Source organism: Oryza sativa, chromosome 4 (assembly GCF_034140825.1).
Source record: "Oryza sativa Japonica Group chromosome 4, ASM3414082v1".
NCBI classification, from domain to species: domain Eukaryota; kingdom Viridiplantae; phylum Streptophyta; class Magnoliopsida; order Poales; family Poaceae; genus Oryza; species Oryza sativa.
Window position 1 is genome coordinate 26179426 of NC_089038.1, and position 16325 is coordinate 26195750.

At 41.6% G+C, this 16325-nt stretch overlaps 1 protein-coding gene across 1 annotated transcript; it reads right to left on the bottom strand.

Moving 5' to 3' along the window:
* Positions 1–2796: 2796 nt before the first annotated feature.
* Positions 2797–15757, bottom strand: LOC4336391 (beta-glucosidase 18-like). Its single transcript, NM_001419666.1, has 12 exons — positions 15370–15757; positions 9023–9089; positions 8359–8417; positions 8194–8269; positions 8002–8076; positions 7764–7851; positions 7383–7638; positions 7062–7177; positions 6685–6934; positions 6427–6529; positions 6200–6308; positions 2797–3219 (listed from the first exon to the last, which is right to left on the bottom strand). Exons 1-12 carry the CDS (start codon positions 15505–15507, stop codon positions 3039–3041), a joined length of 1518 nt encoding a protein of 505 aa, NP_001406595.1. The 5' UTR covers positions 15508–15757; the 3' UTR covers positions 2797–3038.
* Between the last annotated feature and the right edge of the window lie 568 nt (positions 15758–16325).

A 16325-nucleotide genomic window follows, 5' to 3' on the forward strand; every position in this document is an offset into this window, starting at 1 on the left:
GGGTGACGGCGGCGGCGACCAGGCGGTCGGCCACTCGGCACGCGCGCGCGGGAAACAAAGGGCGGCGTGGCTGGGCACGCGCGCTGGCTCGCGGGGCCGAGCGGCTGCAGGCGCGGCAGAGCAGCGGGGCCGGGCGACGCGGACGGCGCAGACGACGCGGCTCGGGTGGGGAACCACGCGGGCGCGCGCGCGCGAACGACGGCGCGCGGGGGCTGTCTTCGCGAGCGGGGAGCTCGCCAGGGAGAGGAGAAGGAGGGCGAGGGGAAGGGGCGCTCGGCGCGGCGCTTGCGCACGCGCGGGCAGAGCGAGGGGAAAGGGAGGGGGCGCTCGGCGCGGCGCTCGCGCACACGCGCGCGCGGCGCGCGGGTGGGGCGGAGCGGAGCGGAGGGAGAGGGGGAGAGGGAGCGCGCCGGGGGAGAGGGGAAGATGGGCCGAGAGAAATTCGGCCCATCGACCCCGGGGGAGGCAAAATAGACTTTTGCGGAGGAATTTGATTTGGAAAGATTTGGATTCGGATTTGAACTTGACGATAGATCGGGGATTGAGATCTTGAGATGGCACGGACCCTAGACGACAAGCGAAGAAACAAATTTCGCAATTAGGGTTTTTAAGAGATAATTTTCCCGCTAGGCGCCACGACGGAACGGGCGCTACACGAGCTGACATCAATTTAGAACTTATTGAATGAGAGGTAGATTAATTAGGAGAATACACACGTAGAGGCGTCTGATTAGAGATGAAAAGTCAGAACACCTGTCAGCTACCACTACCGCAGCATGCATGGTACTCCATCCGTCTTAAAGCATTTTATGCATAATGAAAAGTCAAATATTTTTAATTTTAACTATTAAAATAAAATAAAATAAAAAGATCATTCATGTAAAATTGATGTTAATAGATTTATCGTTCAACAAACTATCATAATATACAACTCTTTTTATTTAAAATATCTTACTTTTTATAAATATTGTTGGCCAAAGTAGAATCTCGGAGACCATCTCAAAGTCAAAAATACTTATATTATGGATTGATGGAGTAGTAGATTGTATACAACTAGCTTTTTCTCTCTCCCTCCTCATTACTCTAAATAATTTTTCTTTTAAACAACATATCTGATCTACGGTCCGATTACACTATTATATTCATCGTAACTAAATATTTACAACAAGATACCACATGATTATATTCCAATAAAAAAGTGTGTTTCAAACCATTAAAACCCATTGTTTCATACGTGATATCAACATGTTTCAACGTGTGTTCCACTGTGTATTACAAGATTCACGCAACTTTCTTCCCTTGTTATCTCTCATGCCTCTCTCTCCACTCTGTGCAATGTATGCATTTAACAAGCTTTCAAATAATTTTTCTTGTAAATTATTTATCCAATATATGATTCAATCATACTAGTTTATTCGTTATATTTAAATCTTTACAACAACATATTGTATGACTATATTCTGATGAAAGAAAAACATATGTTCTAAAACGTTAAAACTCATTGTTTCATATGTGATAGTAAGATGTTTCAACACATATTTTCACTATGTTTCACAAAAATTTAAATGTTTCAATTGTTCATTTTTTGGTTTCACCGTATATAAATTGATGTTTCACTCATTGATCAACTAAAATATTTGACCATCTGATTTTTTTAAAAGAAATCGGAAAAATCAATCGGGCGCCCGATCTATATATTCTTCCGATTAATTATGTCTTATAGTACCGAGTATTTTAGATTCTTCGCAAAACTGAACGTGATTTATGACCAAATATAACTCTGTTGCCAAATACTCCTACTTTAGATAAGCGCATGTATGCCCTACAACCAAGGGAATAAGTTTCCCTTTGGTAATTTAAATTGTTATACTATTACACTTGTAAGAAGAGATTGTCATCTCTAATCGAAATTGATAAGTCCGGGATGACTTTAAATCGGGTACACATTGTTCCATCGCTTCTAAAAAAATATTTTATCACTTAATACAATATTTCAACTCACTTGATAAAATATTTCAAAAAAGGCAATATTTAAAAATAAACTTATTTTTTAAAAAATAAAAAATAAACTTAATTGGTTTGGTTTCTTAAAGTGAAATCTTTCTATCCGGGTTAAGTAGTCATAAACTCGATACAGATGCTTGTGTTTATGGATAACTATTCTTTCAGTAGTGAGGAATACACTATATTATGATGGTCCAATTTTCGAAGGTTGCGTATTTATAGGGGCAAAGTTTTAATAGTACACATGGAATTTTCTCATTTATATAAGTGCATGTGTCTAAACTTAAAAATTTTACCACAACACTAACAACCTCTACATAAAACATCGAGTCCAAACTTGAAACATCAGAAAATTTTTTTAAAAGAAAACCTAAAATATGCAACATCACAATTCCACTTAAAACATTCACTTTTTTTCACATGAAACATCGAATCTTAACGGTTGAAGCACATATATTTTTATCAGAATATAATTATGCGAGATCTTGTTATAAAGATTTATTCTAACAAATACAATGGTATGGTCGAAAAAAAGTTCAATAAAAATCATTTGAGATTTGGTACTTAAGAACTGCAAACATGTAGAGAAGAGTATGTGGAGGAGAAAAGAGAGTCATCTATAGGTGGGAGAAAGGCAGTGCATGATGAAAGGGTGGGTGTGAGGAAGGTGATGCATGTGCCGCATGCAGCAAGGAGTGGAAGGGTGCCCCGTTTTTGTGTTGGATCAGAAGTCCGATTTTTCATATTGGATAGGGTACTCGACGATGGACATTCTCCATATAATAAAATAAGTTACATGAAAAATATATACTCCGTATTGGAGTATGTATTAGCTAAATTTATTAGGCACGTCGAACCACATTTTTTAAATTTGATAGTTTACAGTAAATTGTCCAATAAATTGGATATATATAGGTGGATATCATGTATCCATTCTAATCAACATTATGTACTAATGTACAGTACTACAGTTACATCATTACACGAATTACTATCATTTTACACCCTATTTAAATTCGAAAGTACAACTTTATCTATTGATTTTCATGCAGATTTTGGAGGAATTCCTTGTACCACAGCGCAGATAGCTTTGGAGATCTTTCCTGTGTTCTGTAGTCTATGTAGTACAGTCCAAATCGAAGGGTGTACCCAAACAACCACTCGAAATTGTCAACGACGGACCAGGCGAAGTAGCCACGAACATCAGCTCCGTCCCTAGTAGCAAAGCATGTGAGCCTCAATTGCGCATATTATGCGGTTAGCATCATTATATTTTCTCTCATATAATAGCATATATGTTTTCTCATTATATTATTCAAATATATTAAAATGACAACATGATTTTAAATTTTGCAATAACTTTACAAAACTATTAATGTGTAATATTCATATTGTATTTTATATACGTGTTAGTTATTAATTATTTTTAATATCAAATTTTAGTTATTTGTAAATTATATATATTCCTATATGGTCTCTAGACTCGACTTTTAATATTTTTTTTAATTCCGAATTTTTTGTAAATTGTATTTCTATATAGACTCTATGCTCTTCTTCTAATATTATTTATTTTTATTTCTGAATTTTTATTATTTCTAATTGTATTTCTATGTGGACTCTAAACTCATCTTTCAATATTCTTTAATTTTTAATTTCAAATTTCAGTTACTTCTAAACTGTATTCCTATATTGACTTTAAACTCTTATTCCCATGCTTTTCTTAATTTTGAATTTTTAGTTATTTATAAGTTGTATTTTTATACGGACTCTAAACTCTAATTTTAATTTTATTATGTTTATTCCAAATTTTAGTTATTTTTAAATTCCTATATGGACTTTATACTCTACTTCTAATATTCCTTATTTTTAATTCCGAATTTCAGTTATTTCATAATTGTATTTCTATATGGACTCTATACTCTACTTTTAATATTCCTTATTTTTAATTCTGAATTTCAGTTATTTCCTAATTATATTTTTATATGGACTCTAGTCTCCTCTTCTGATATTCCTTATTTTTTAATTCCGAACTTCAGCTATTTCCTAATTGTATTTCTATATGGACTCTGTTTTTTCTTTTTCTTCGATTAATGTGAGAATTTCTAGACCACGAGAGCGAACGCGGAGGCTCTTTTTTCTATTTCTTTAATAATATAACTAGCTGGGTAGCCCGCGCAATTTGCGCGGCTAGCAGAAAAAAATCATATATTTTTTTAAGTATAATTTTACTTAAAATTTATTAAAGAGCTATCTCAATGTTAAGACTTTAAAAGACCAAACCTTATCATCCTCGTGTTTCTAATTACATAGTTTTTAAAATCACACCAGTTGCTACCTCTTATGTCATCTCCTTCTTTATTTGCTTACTCGATCTATCACTATTTCTATTTATTATTCTTGGAGCCTTTAAAACTTGGATTTTATAGTTTTTAGAGTTTATTGTCACGTTGGGTTTTGTTTTTATAATTTCTAGATGTCCCGTCAAACATTGCCATTATACTCCCGTCCACTATCTCTTCTCTTTATTGTCATTGAGATTTTAAAAATCGAACATAATTATAGTTTGGGTTCATTTTTACTTTCTAGAAGTCCCGCCATACCGTCAGCGGTTTTGCCATTATGCTCCTCTACGGCTCGCCTGCTGCCTCCCTTCTTTATTTTCATTGAGATTTTAAAATCGAACATGATTATCATTGGGTTTTTTTTTAACTTTTTAGAAGTTCCGAACCTTTAAAAATTGGACTTGTAGTTTTATTTTTTATAATTTTTAGAAGTCCCATCAAACGATGCCACTATGCCCCTCTGCAGCCCTCGTCCGCCGCCTACTCTTTATTTTCATTGTGATTCTAAAAATCGAACATAACTATCGTTGCAATTTATTTTTTATTTTCTGGAAGTCCCGTCAACCGTCGGAGGCTCTGCAACTGTACTCTTATACACCCCGCCCGCTACTTCTCTTTTTTATTGTCATTAAGATTTTAAAAATCAAAAATAATTATCAATGTGGTTTTTTTTCTTTTTACTTTCTAGAAGTCACGGCAACCGCTTTACTTGTTTGCTTCACGTCCTACATGACGTCCCTCCTTTTAATCGTCATTAGGATTCTATTTGGTGTTTCATTAACAATTTTTATATGCCATATCAACCGCCACCAACTCTACTTATTTATAGGCCTGTTACTTAATTTATCTCGTCGTGTGTTTTAGATGGTCTTTTCTTTCAATAGTCTTTATTTTTATCACAAATTTTAGTTATTTATAAATTTTATTCCTATTTGAAATCTTTTTTATCTAATTTCAGAATTTATTTTTTCTAAAAAAATTAGTTAATACCATATTGTGTTCTTTTAATGTTTTTATTTCTTATTTTCAACTTCAGTTGTTTCAAAATTGTATTTCTACTTGAACTCTCTTTTAATTTTTCTAATTTTGGATATTATTAAATTTTTATTTGAAATTTTAATTAATCTCATATTGGGTCCTTATATGGATTCTTCTTTCAATATTGCTTATTTTTAATTCTGAATTTCAGCTAATTTTAAATTGTATTCCTACTTGAACTCTTCTTTATTTTCTTTTGCCTTAATTTCGGATTTATTTTTCTTTTTATTCCGAATTTTAATTAATCTCATATTGGGTTCTTATATGGACTGTTCTTTTAATATTCCTTATTTTTAATTCCGAATTTCAGCTATTTTTAAATTGTATTCCTACTTGGACTCGCATTTCCTTTTCTAATTTTGGCTTTTAATTTATTTTTATTTCGAATTTTGATTAATCTCGTATTGGGTTCTTAAATGGAAACTTCTTTCAATATTACTAATTTTTAATTCCGAATTTCAGATATTTTTAAATTGTATTTCTACTTGGACTTTTCTTTCCTTTTCTAATTTTGGTTTTTATTTTATTTTTATTTTGAATTTTGATAAATCTCGTATTGGGTTCTTATATGGAAACTTCTTTCAATATTGCTTATTTTTTAATTCCGAATTTCAGCTATTTTTAGATTGTATTTCTACTTGGACTCTCATTTTCTTTTTTTTTCTTTTTCTCCGATTAATGTGGGAATTTTTAGTCCTCACAGCAAACGTGGTGCCTCCTTTCAAAACTGTTTTAATAATATAATAGATAGATAGATAGATAGATTTGACATCCACATGTATAAACTTGGCAATATGCACAATATTCCAACTGACCTGATAACTTTGGCAAGTTTTGTGAGATAGCCTTCCAGGTACTCTATCCTATCCTCGTCATCAATCCAATCCTCTGCGTCGGTGTAACTATCTCCACCTTGCGCGTATCCTGAATCATTTTTCAGCGCAACAAATCTTCTCAGAACATGTAAATGGAACAGAAATAAAAAGCAACTGCACAACTAGTAGGGGTAGTACAACTGTTCAGTCACTCTGTTCTGTCGTACCGTTTTCTGTGATGAACATTGGCAGGTTGTTGTATCTTCTCATGAAGTACTTGACCATCTTCTCAATCCCGTCCGGTACCACGTAGAAAGTGGGCATCGCTGTCTGCAAGTACATTCTTTAACCCCTTAAATCCTAAATTTCCAACCGTCCCTGACATCGTTAAAGGACAAAAATGGCTCAAGGGGTTCGGAGTTTTAATCTCCGAATCCCCTCGAAGCATCTATAGATGTTGATTTCTTATTGAAACTATGCTTAACTGGAGTTCCAATGGGAAGCCCGTTGCTCTCTCCAGTGACAGCCGCCAGCGCGTGCTGCGTCTCCTGCCCCTGTGGGCAGTCTGAGAACATGCAGTCCCTGGCGTACAGGGTCGTGTAGTGGTTCACCCCGATGAAGTCCAGCTTGTACCGCAGCTTCCTCCTGTCCTCCGGCGAGAAACTCGGCAGCCTCCCGCCGAGAATCTGGCGCATCTCCGGTGGGTAATCGCCGTAGACCAGTGGATCAAGAAACCTGCAAGAGTACATACAGGCAAAAATCGGAAGAAAACCTCTGTTGATTCAGAACAAATCCACATTTTTTTTACGAGCACGTTCAATCACTGCAATGGAGCGAGTGATCTTATAATTCGTAGTAGTACCACGGAGTTTCGAACGCCAAGGCTCGCTCGGTGGCAAGCCGGTCCTCGGGGACATCTCTCAGCGGCTCGTACCAGGTGCTGTACAACACCATGCCAATCATTCCTCTCTGCTTGCTCTGCACGCAACGGAGCAAAGAAAGAGAGGAAGTGTCAACGAATAAGCTAATTTAGCTGTGTTCATCATCACAAGTTCACAACCACAACCACAAGCAAAGCCCCGGTGTATACGTCGAGTGTCGGCGTCCATGGTGAATTGGTGATGCACCTGATGGCTGACGCCGACGGAATAATCAACCAACCAAGAATGAATCGATCACCAACCTGGTACTTTCTCTTGTATATCTCGATGGCGGTGGCGTGGGAGAGTATCACGTTGTGGGCGGCGACGTAGGGCTCGGCGTGTGAGTCGCCGCCGCGGGCGCAGTGGCCGAACGGCGGCGAGCAGCGGGACGGCGGGTAGGTGCCGAGCATGTAGCCATGCCGCACCGCGACGTTGGGCTCGTTGAAGGTGGTCCAGTACTTGACGCGGTCGCCGAACGCGCCGAAGCAGACGTCGGCGAAGTGCCCGAAATCCGACCTGGAATGCACAGAAAGAAGATCTCACAACTTGATCGCAACCAGCCAACCAGTCAAAATGCGAGGTTTAAAAATTCGAATCCATGGCATTTGTTGTCTGATTGGGGAAATATTCGCGCGTCGTACTGTATCTCGGCGTTGAGCCAAGCTCCGTATCTGTCTTCGAGCTCCTGTGGGATGTCGTAGTGTGTCAGGGTGACAAATGGCTGTATTCCTGCTCCAGCAAAAAATAAAGGTGATCAAATTTGTATGGGTAGATGTATCAGGAATTAAATTCAGAGATGAAATATGGGACTATGGGAAGAAGAAGTAGTAATTTGTAATTTGTAATGCACATGGACACATGGTGATGATCGATCGATACCTTTCAGTAAAATTGAATCGATAAGTTTGTTGTAGAAATCAATGCCCGCTGGGTTGACTCCACCAAATCTCCCTTCTATGCTCAGCAAATGCATAATGAAAATTTTGTATTAAGCAAAGGATTGAGGTGATACTGTATTCAGTCAGAGTTGGTCAGCTGGGAAAACTTAGCTATGGAAACAACTCAACTCACTTGGAAGGATTCTGGACCATGATATCGAGAATCTATAGGCATTTACGCCGAGGGAGTTCATCAGCTCGACGTCCTCCTGTAAAGAGGAAATATTCAGTACCATTTCAGTTTAGGCAAGCACAGGATTTGTAAATTCAATATGGTGTTTGCTTAATTGCATTGCACCTCGTAGCGGTGATAATGATCATCCGCGATATCTCCGTTGCTTCCATCCTTGATATTTCCTGAAACACATACATTTTATATATACTTCTTACCTCGAAAAATACAGTTTATATATACATGACCGCTCGTTCCGGTGTTTTTTTCTTTTTGACTGGCGCTTGCAGTAGTGTGCACCAAATAAGCAGTAAAAATGAATGGATTTTCATAGGATGTTCACGTATCCTTTGCGGCTTTCCGTACGGATCCCTCATCAAAATCATGTTTTTATACGTTCCCTACCTAGAAATTAAATTCGAAATTTCACTGGGCCTTATCTCGGCAGAATTTCCTTTATCAGTATTTTAATGTCTAATTTAGAAGTCAACGATCCCCTGGGCCATCGTGGGAAGGCCCATACTGCAGTTCAAATTGGGCCCATCCAACAAGGAAATTATGGGCACCTCAAAAGAGATGTACTCCCCCGTCTTATAAAAAAAACGAATCTAGTATTAAATGTGACACACATTCTAATATAACCAACCTGGATAGAAGTATATATACGCAGTATTATGATGTGTCACATTTAGTACTAGGTTAATTTTTTATAGGACAGAGAAAGTAAGGCTTAATTATTTTATTTTATAGATGACAAGATGACGTACAATAATCAGAGTTAATAACATACCTGGTAGATGAGTGAACACATCCCAATTGCTTAAACTTTTGTTGCCTTCTAGATATGCACCTTCAATCTAAAACAAAAAGAAAAACATTGTACTCAGTACGGTACACCGTGTATATATATATATATATATATATATATATATATATATATATATATATATATATATATATATATATATATATATATATATATATATATATATATATATATATATATATATATATATATATATATATATATATATATATATATGAGCATTAATAAGTGGGTCGGAGTTTTCTTCTCCAACCCCTCTCGTCTAGAAAAATATTACTCCCTCCCTCTGTCCTATTTTAAAAGAAAATCAAACTTTGTAGCTTTTAACTAATAATCATACTAACTATATATATATATATATAATAAGTATTATGCATGTTATATCATTATATTCATATTTTAAAGTACTTTCATGTTATGCTAATTTCATATTTGTTGGGACTATAGAATGAAATAAAATATTGGTCAAAGTATATTATTAAAGATCATGTAAAAAAATATATGTGTTATAATTTGGGACAGAGAGAGTAATAAAAACACGACCTGTTTAAAATTCGGTCCCACTTTACCCTCTTCATTAATCTAGAGCCTCACCTAGGTGATTAAGCTGTGTGGTCTTCCCTCTATTTTTCTTATTTCTATTTTCACGTTGCTCATGCACACGTTTTTCAAGTTGTTAAATGGTATATGTTTCATAAAAATTATCTATATAAAATTTGCTTGAAAAGAACCATATTAATTTATTTTTTTAAAAAAATATAGCTAATATTTTAATTAATTATGTGCCACTTAGTGTTTCCTTATATCCTCTTCTTTAACTCGTATGAGAAAAAAAATTGTAGACTGAAGGAGGTCAAAACTCCAGCCCCACTACCGAGGTTCGAGTACCAAGCGCTGCGGCGCTGAAGTATGAGCCTCGTGGACTAGCTATTGCTTCTCCACGAGGCTTGTACCAGGCGCTACGGCGCTGAAATACTCCCTATGATTTCATAATTCTTGACATTTTAAACAAAATTGAGATTCAAATTTTTTAATCAATGATTTTAAAAATATCTAATTTAGAGACACTAAACAACATATATATATTTGTCATACAAAGTACTATAATAAAAATAGAAATATATTAATTTATTATATATATATTAATATAAAAATAAGATCAAAAGATATATTTTGAATACCACATAATATCGAGAATTATATAACCTGAGGTAGTACGTACTGATTACTGCTATTTTGAAGGACACGCCAGGACTGGGACCTACTACTAAGTCCCTGTTTAGATGGGACTCACATTGGATGTTTAGACACTAATTATAAATATAAATGTATACTATTAATAAAGCCCATCTATAATCTTGGACTAATTCGCGAGACGAATCTATTAAGCCTAATTAATCTATGATTAGCCTATATGATGCTACAGTAAACATTCTCTAATTATGGATTAATTAGGCTTAAAAAATTTGTCTCGCAAAGTAGCTTTTATTTAGGTAATTAGTTTTGTAAGTAGTCTATATTTAATTGTCACGCCCCGAACTAGTCCCGACCGAAACTAGCCCGTGACGCTCCAAATTAACCTGTTATTCGATACCAGTCCCAGGAAACAGTGCTGGTATCACAGGGAGACAGAATATCACAGCAACAGAGGTCTCTTTATTATAGAGTAGATGTACAGTCATGTTGGGCTGCGGACAGATCCCGAGCTCACAACTGCATTACAAAAGGGAAACGGAAGCCAGGACTTGGACCATACGACACAGGCGCGACTTGGGAACTAGGCCGAAACCCTAAAACTCATCGTAGCCGGCTTGCTCCTGAAAGAACTCCTCATCAGAAGGATCCGCTTCATCTCCTTCAGCAACTTGGGGGGGATTATTTATATAGAGCAAGGGTGAGTATGGGAGTACTCAGCAAGCCATGGGAATTAAGTGTTTAATGCAGGCTTCAAGGAAAGGCTGTTGTTTTTGCAATTGATTTTATTTGAACTCTTTTCTGAAAACAACTAAGTGAGTGCTTCTCAAACGACACGGATGAGACAGTGCGTCTCGTCCGGTCGGAGTTTGTGCTATGTATCAGTCTTTAAAATTGTTCAAGGTTGGCACCCGGCCAACAACTTTTAAACGGCCATCCGGGCCAACAACTTTCAAACGGCCACCCGGGCCTAGCTGATCCCTTCAGCTGCAGATTTTTCAAACATCGAACCCCTTTCCACAACAGCAATTTCACAAGCAGTAGTCAAACAAAACTACGCTAGGAATCACCTCACATCCGCCCATGACCGTGGGCACGGCTGTTCGAACAGTTTGTTAATCTCTGCAGAGGGGGTACACTTTACCCACACGACATTACTAACCCGGATCACCCAGCCCGTGGGGATCAGCCACGTCGGGAGACCTCCAAGCTTTCATGACAAGGCATTTCCAAAGCCGACACAGGTTTACCATATGCCGACGAGAGGGGTCCCAGACCAACAACAGGTTAGGTCCCAGACCATACTGTGCCAGGAAGCCCAGGGGTCCTCCCCGACACCACCCCGGCGAATCCACATGTCTCTCGGCATCAAGGCTCCCCTGATAAGCTAGTTACTCAGCCAGGGGTGTCCCATTCCACCCATGTGGTCGTACTTGTCTTATGTTTGGATGAAATTCCAAGGAATCGGTCCTTAAGTGCGAGAGCGGGAAACCGTACACCCGGTACGTTCCCCGGTCCGCGGTTTTGGAAATTCATTTAGTTCGCAAGCACCGACCCAGGTGTCGGGTTTTCCAAGTCTTTTGTAAAACCCAAGTTTTACTCAAGAAGTTTTTCAGATTTTAAGTTTGAAGGCAACCGTCGATACTCGCACAGGGTGCACGAATATCGAGGCGCAATCTAGATGGTTACAAGGGGACATGATATATCAATTAACATAGGAAGGATCAAATGCAACAAACTAGGTAGGTCCGCCAATCTGCCTTGCAGATGGGACTAACAGATTAAGTGCGGTCCTATCAATGCATAATATTTTTCAAGCAACATAATTAGATTTCAAATATAGGCTCAAGATGTTCAAAGGTGGCTTGCCTTGCTCGAGATCTGGAACTTGATCCTCGAAATCCTCGCACTGTGGGTCTTCGGGCTCCGAAACTACACGCGAAACGGGACAACTCAACAAACGGTGAAAATAAAGCCCTATTAATGACCTCTAAGCGTGCCATTAGATAGATCTCGAGATTTGAGGAATTTTGGAAGTTGAACGGAGTCAAACGGATTCACGGTTGGGAAGATATTGAATTTCTAAGATTATTGGATTTTTGGTCTAAAGGAAAAGGATTTAATTAAATCCTTTTTGGAAAAGAAAAGAAAAGAAAAGAAAAGAGGGAGGGAATATAGACTTTTCCTCGGCGGTTAGGGCGCGGCCCGAGAGAATTTGGGGCGGTCCGGCCGAGCTTAATGGGCCGGCCGGCCCAAGGCGGTCGCGCGCGCGGGAGGGAGGAGAGAGAGCCGGTGGACCGGGCTCACCGCGCGCGGTCCCGGGTGGGACCCGCTTGTCGGTGACACGGTTCACCGTGCGGAGCGAGCACGCGGCGCACGCGCGCGGGCTGGGGAGGGACGCGGTGCACGCGCGTGGTCCGCGGAGGAACGGATGCGGCGGGCCGACGCGCAGCCTCACGGCTCGCGGTGGAACGCGCGCACGGGAGGGGCTGGCCGGGGTCGGCCCGACCCGATCTCGGCTGAGCTAGCGCCGACGTGGCGCCTACGTGGCTGCCACGTGGGCTGGCGGGAGGAAGACGAAGGCGCCGGCCGCGAATGGACGGCGGGCGGCGGCGGTTTCTCCGGGGCGCCTTGCGACGATGAGGGGCGACGGGGCGTACACCGGGATGACGAGGAAGAGGGAGAGGGAGCGAGCCAACGGCTTGGATTCGCTGGAGGGAGCCCGTCTGCGGCGGATTTCGGCGGCGGCAACCGGCAGAGAGCAAAGGGGGAAATGGCGACGAGGCCACGAGGGGCCAATTCCCGGCGGTGAGAGCATCTACGCGGCTACGGGAATCCGTTGCTAGCGTCGGATTGGGCGGAGCTACGCCGAGCGAGGCCGGCGACGAGCGGGTGCTACGGAGCTTGGGCGGCGACGGCGGGGAGCACACGGCGAGCGACGGCAACGGTCGGGGCGGCGCCGGCTAGCTACGGGGAGGCTACTCGTGCTACCACCGAAAACTAAGGGGGAGAGATGGAGCGAGGAGGAAGAACGGAGGGAGGCACTACCGAGATGAGGAGGGGCGCTGTGACGAGAGGCCGACGGCGCGGGAGTATTCTCTCCGGCCTCGGGCTGGGGAAGAGGAGGAAGACGAGCGCCCGGAGTCCCCTTCCGCGTCCACGAACGCACCGGCTCTCCCGGCGCTTGGCGATGAACGGCGGAGGCGAGACAGAGCTCGGAAGGGGCAACAATGGCGATGGGAGGAGAAGAGAGGGAGGGCGCCTGGGCTTTAAGTGCGGCAATGTCGGTTTGGAACCGACTTGGGCGGTCAAGGCGCGAGTTGGCGCTCAGCGCTCGCGTCCAATCGGCGACAGGGCGGAGGGAGGATAACGCCGGCGGGAGGAAAAGGGGAAAAGGAGGGAGAGAAAGGGGGGCTCGCCCCTTTCTTCTTTGGGAAAAGGAGGAGGGGAGCGGGGGCGTCGCGGTAGAGGGAGGAGGGCTCAGCCTCCGTCCCTTGGCGGCTTGCGCGCGGAGTGGCGGGGCCGAGGCGATGACGACGGCGATGACGGCGGGGCGGTGTGGAGCGGAGCGGCGACACGGGCGACAGGCGCGGGCAGGCGCTGACGACGGCGGCGACCAGGCGGTCGGCCACTCGGCACGCGCGCGCGGCTTGCAACGGGAGGCGCGGCGGATGGAGTGGCGCGGTTCGGGCACGCGCGCTGGCTGCGGGGCCGAGCGGCTGCAGGCGCGGCAGGGCAGCGGGGCCGGGCGGCGCAGACGCGACGCGGGCGACGACCACGCGGGCGGGCGCGCGCGAACGACGCGCGGGGAGCGGCAGCGAGGGAGCGAAGAGGAGGGCTCGGCTCGGCGCGGGCGGCTCACGCGCACGTGCGCGCAGCGCGCGGGCGGAGCGGAGGGGGGAGAGGGAGAGAGGGAGCGCGCCGGGGGAGGGGAGGGGGAGGGAGGGAGAGAGAGAGAGAGCGCGCGCCGGGGGAGGGGAGGGGGAGATGGGCCGAGAGAGATTCGGCCCATCGACCCCGGGTGAGGCAAAATAGACTTTTGCGGAGGGATTTGATTTGGAAGGATTGGATTCGGAAATGAACTTGACGATAGATCGGGGATTTGAGATCTTAAGATGGCACGGACACTAGACGACAAGCAAAGAAACAAATTTCACAATTAGGGTTTTTAAGAGATAATTTTCCCGCTAGGCGCCACGACGGAACGGGCGCTACGGCGCTGAAATACTCCCTATGATTTCATAATTCTTGACATTTTAAACAAAATTGAGATTCAAATTTTTTAATCAATGATTTTAAAAATATCTAATTTAGAGACACTAAACAACATATATAGATTTGTCATACAAAGTACTATAATAAAAATAGAAATATATTAATTTATTATATATATATATATATATATATTAATATAAAAATAAGATTAAAAGATATATTTTGAATACCACATAATATCGAGAATTATATAACCTGAGGTAGTACGTACTGATTACTGCTATTTTGAAGGACACGCCAGGACTGGGACCTACTACTAAGTCCCTGTTTAGATAGGACTCACATTGGATGTTTGGACACTAATTATAAATATAAATGTATACTATTAATAAAGCCCATCCATAATCTTGGACTAATTCACGAGACGAATCTATTAAGCCTAATTAATGTATGATTAGCCTATATGATGCTACAGTAAACATTCTCTAATTATGGATTAATTAGGCTTAAAAAATTTGTCTCGCAAAGTAGCTTTTATTTAGGTAATTAGTTTTGTAAGTAGTCTATATTTAATACTCTAAATTAGTGTCTAAATATAGAGACTAAAGTTAATTCCCTATATCCAAACATCACCTAAGATTGAGGCCACAACAAATTGAGGGCCAATTAAAGATTCTAGCGGTTGCAGCCTTGCAGGTAGGTGTGCTACTGTTACTCGGCTACTCCTATCCAAGTGTTCATGATAAGAGTTCTTTTAGAACACCACCATTTCGGACTGTCGGTGGCCTCTAGATCCTACAAAAATCCAGCATTCCAGCCAGCCAAGAGTCTGCCGCTGGATATCTGCATCGAGAGAATGAATCATCGGCGAGGAAGCGAGCGACGGAGCGAGAAAAACCGACCTGATACGAGGAGGTGGCCGTGCCGAAGAGGAACGACGCCGGGAAGTCGCTCCTGTGGATCGCAGACGCCAATGGGAGCAGCAGCAGGAGAGTGGAAACGAGCGAGGCATGGATCCGCGTCTTACTGCCTCCTGCCATATATCTTCTGAACTTGTCGCGAAGGCTGCAATGCTGATTATATCTAGCCTCTTCTAACCTTCTTCTAACCTTATATGAGGCAAAGAACCCAACAAAGGGGTATAGTACAACACGTGTGCGGCAGACGAGAAAAAGCTCGCACGATATATCTATCCCCAACGATCGATCGACCTGTCTGGACTTTATATAGAGAATCGATTGACGACTGGATGGACGAGACGACGTGGTTTTAGCTTGAATACAACAGCCAACATGTAATGAAGCCCACACGTAAAAGCTAATGAAGAAGAAGCTTCTCCTCCTGCTGCATGCACACGCGCGCACGGGTGGAAGAAGCTAACCAGGACAGTTGAACCGTGCTTACATGGATGCAAATACAGTGGTGAAAAGTCCCTTGTCTATCAATATATACGAGACAAAACTTTTGTCACTTTTTTCTTAAAAAAAACAGAGGGTGAAAAAAAATTCAGATGCAAATACAGAGTCCCATCAACTAGATAGTACGATATGATCTTGCGTGTGTTAATCATCTCTTCCTCATTTTTTTTACGAAGCAAATGCGTATTTTTAGATAGTGAAAATAATCAATAAATACGATCGAAGCAATACTATCTATCAGTATACCTAGCTACACACTTTCGTGTGGTATATATGTCTTAAAATTTAAGGGATTCTTTTATTAGATAATGGGTAGATATCCAGCCTCTATATATATATACATGTTTTTTTTGAACGATTCGTATAAGACGGTGCGAAGTTCTATTGATAGAGCAGGAAAAAATTACAAGATTATAACCCTGGAGGGTCGAAACCAGGAA

Coding starts and splice junctions, on each gene's coding strand:
- LOC4336391 (NM_001419666.1), bottom strand. CDS start 15,507: ATGGCAGGAGGCAGTAAGACGCGGATCCATGCCTCGCTCGTTTCCACT. Junction 9,090..15,369: donor CGGCCACCTCCTCGTATCAG/GTCGGTTTTTCT, acceptor TTTTTGTTTTAG/ATTGAAGGTGCATATCTAGA. Junction 6,309..6,426: donor AATGTTCATCACAGAAAACG/GTACGACAGAAC, acceptor AAAATGATTCAG/GATACGCGCAAGGTGGAGAT.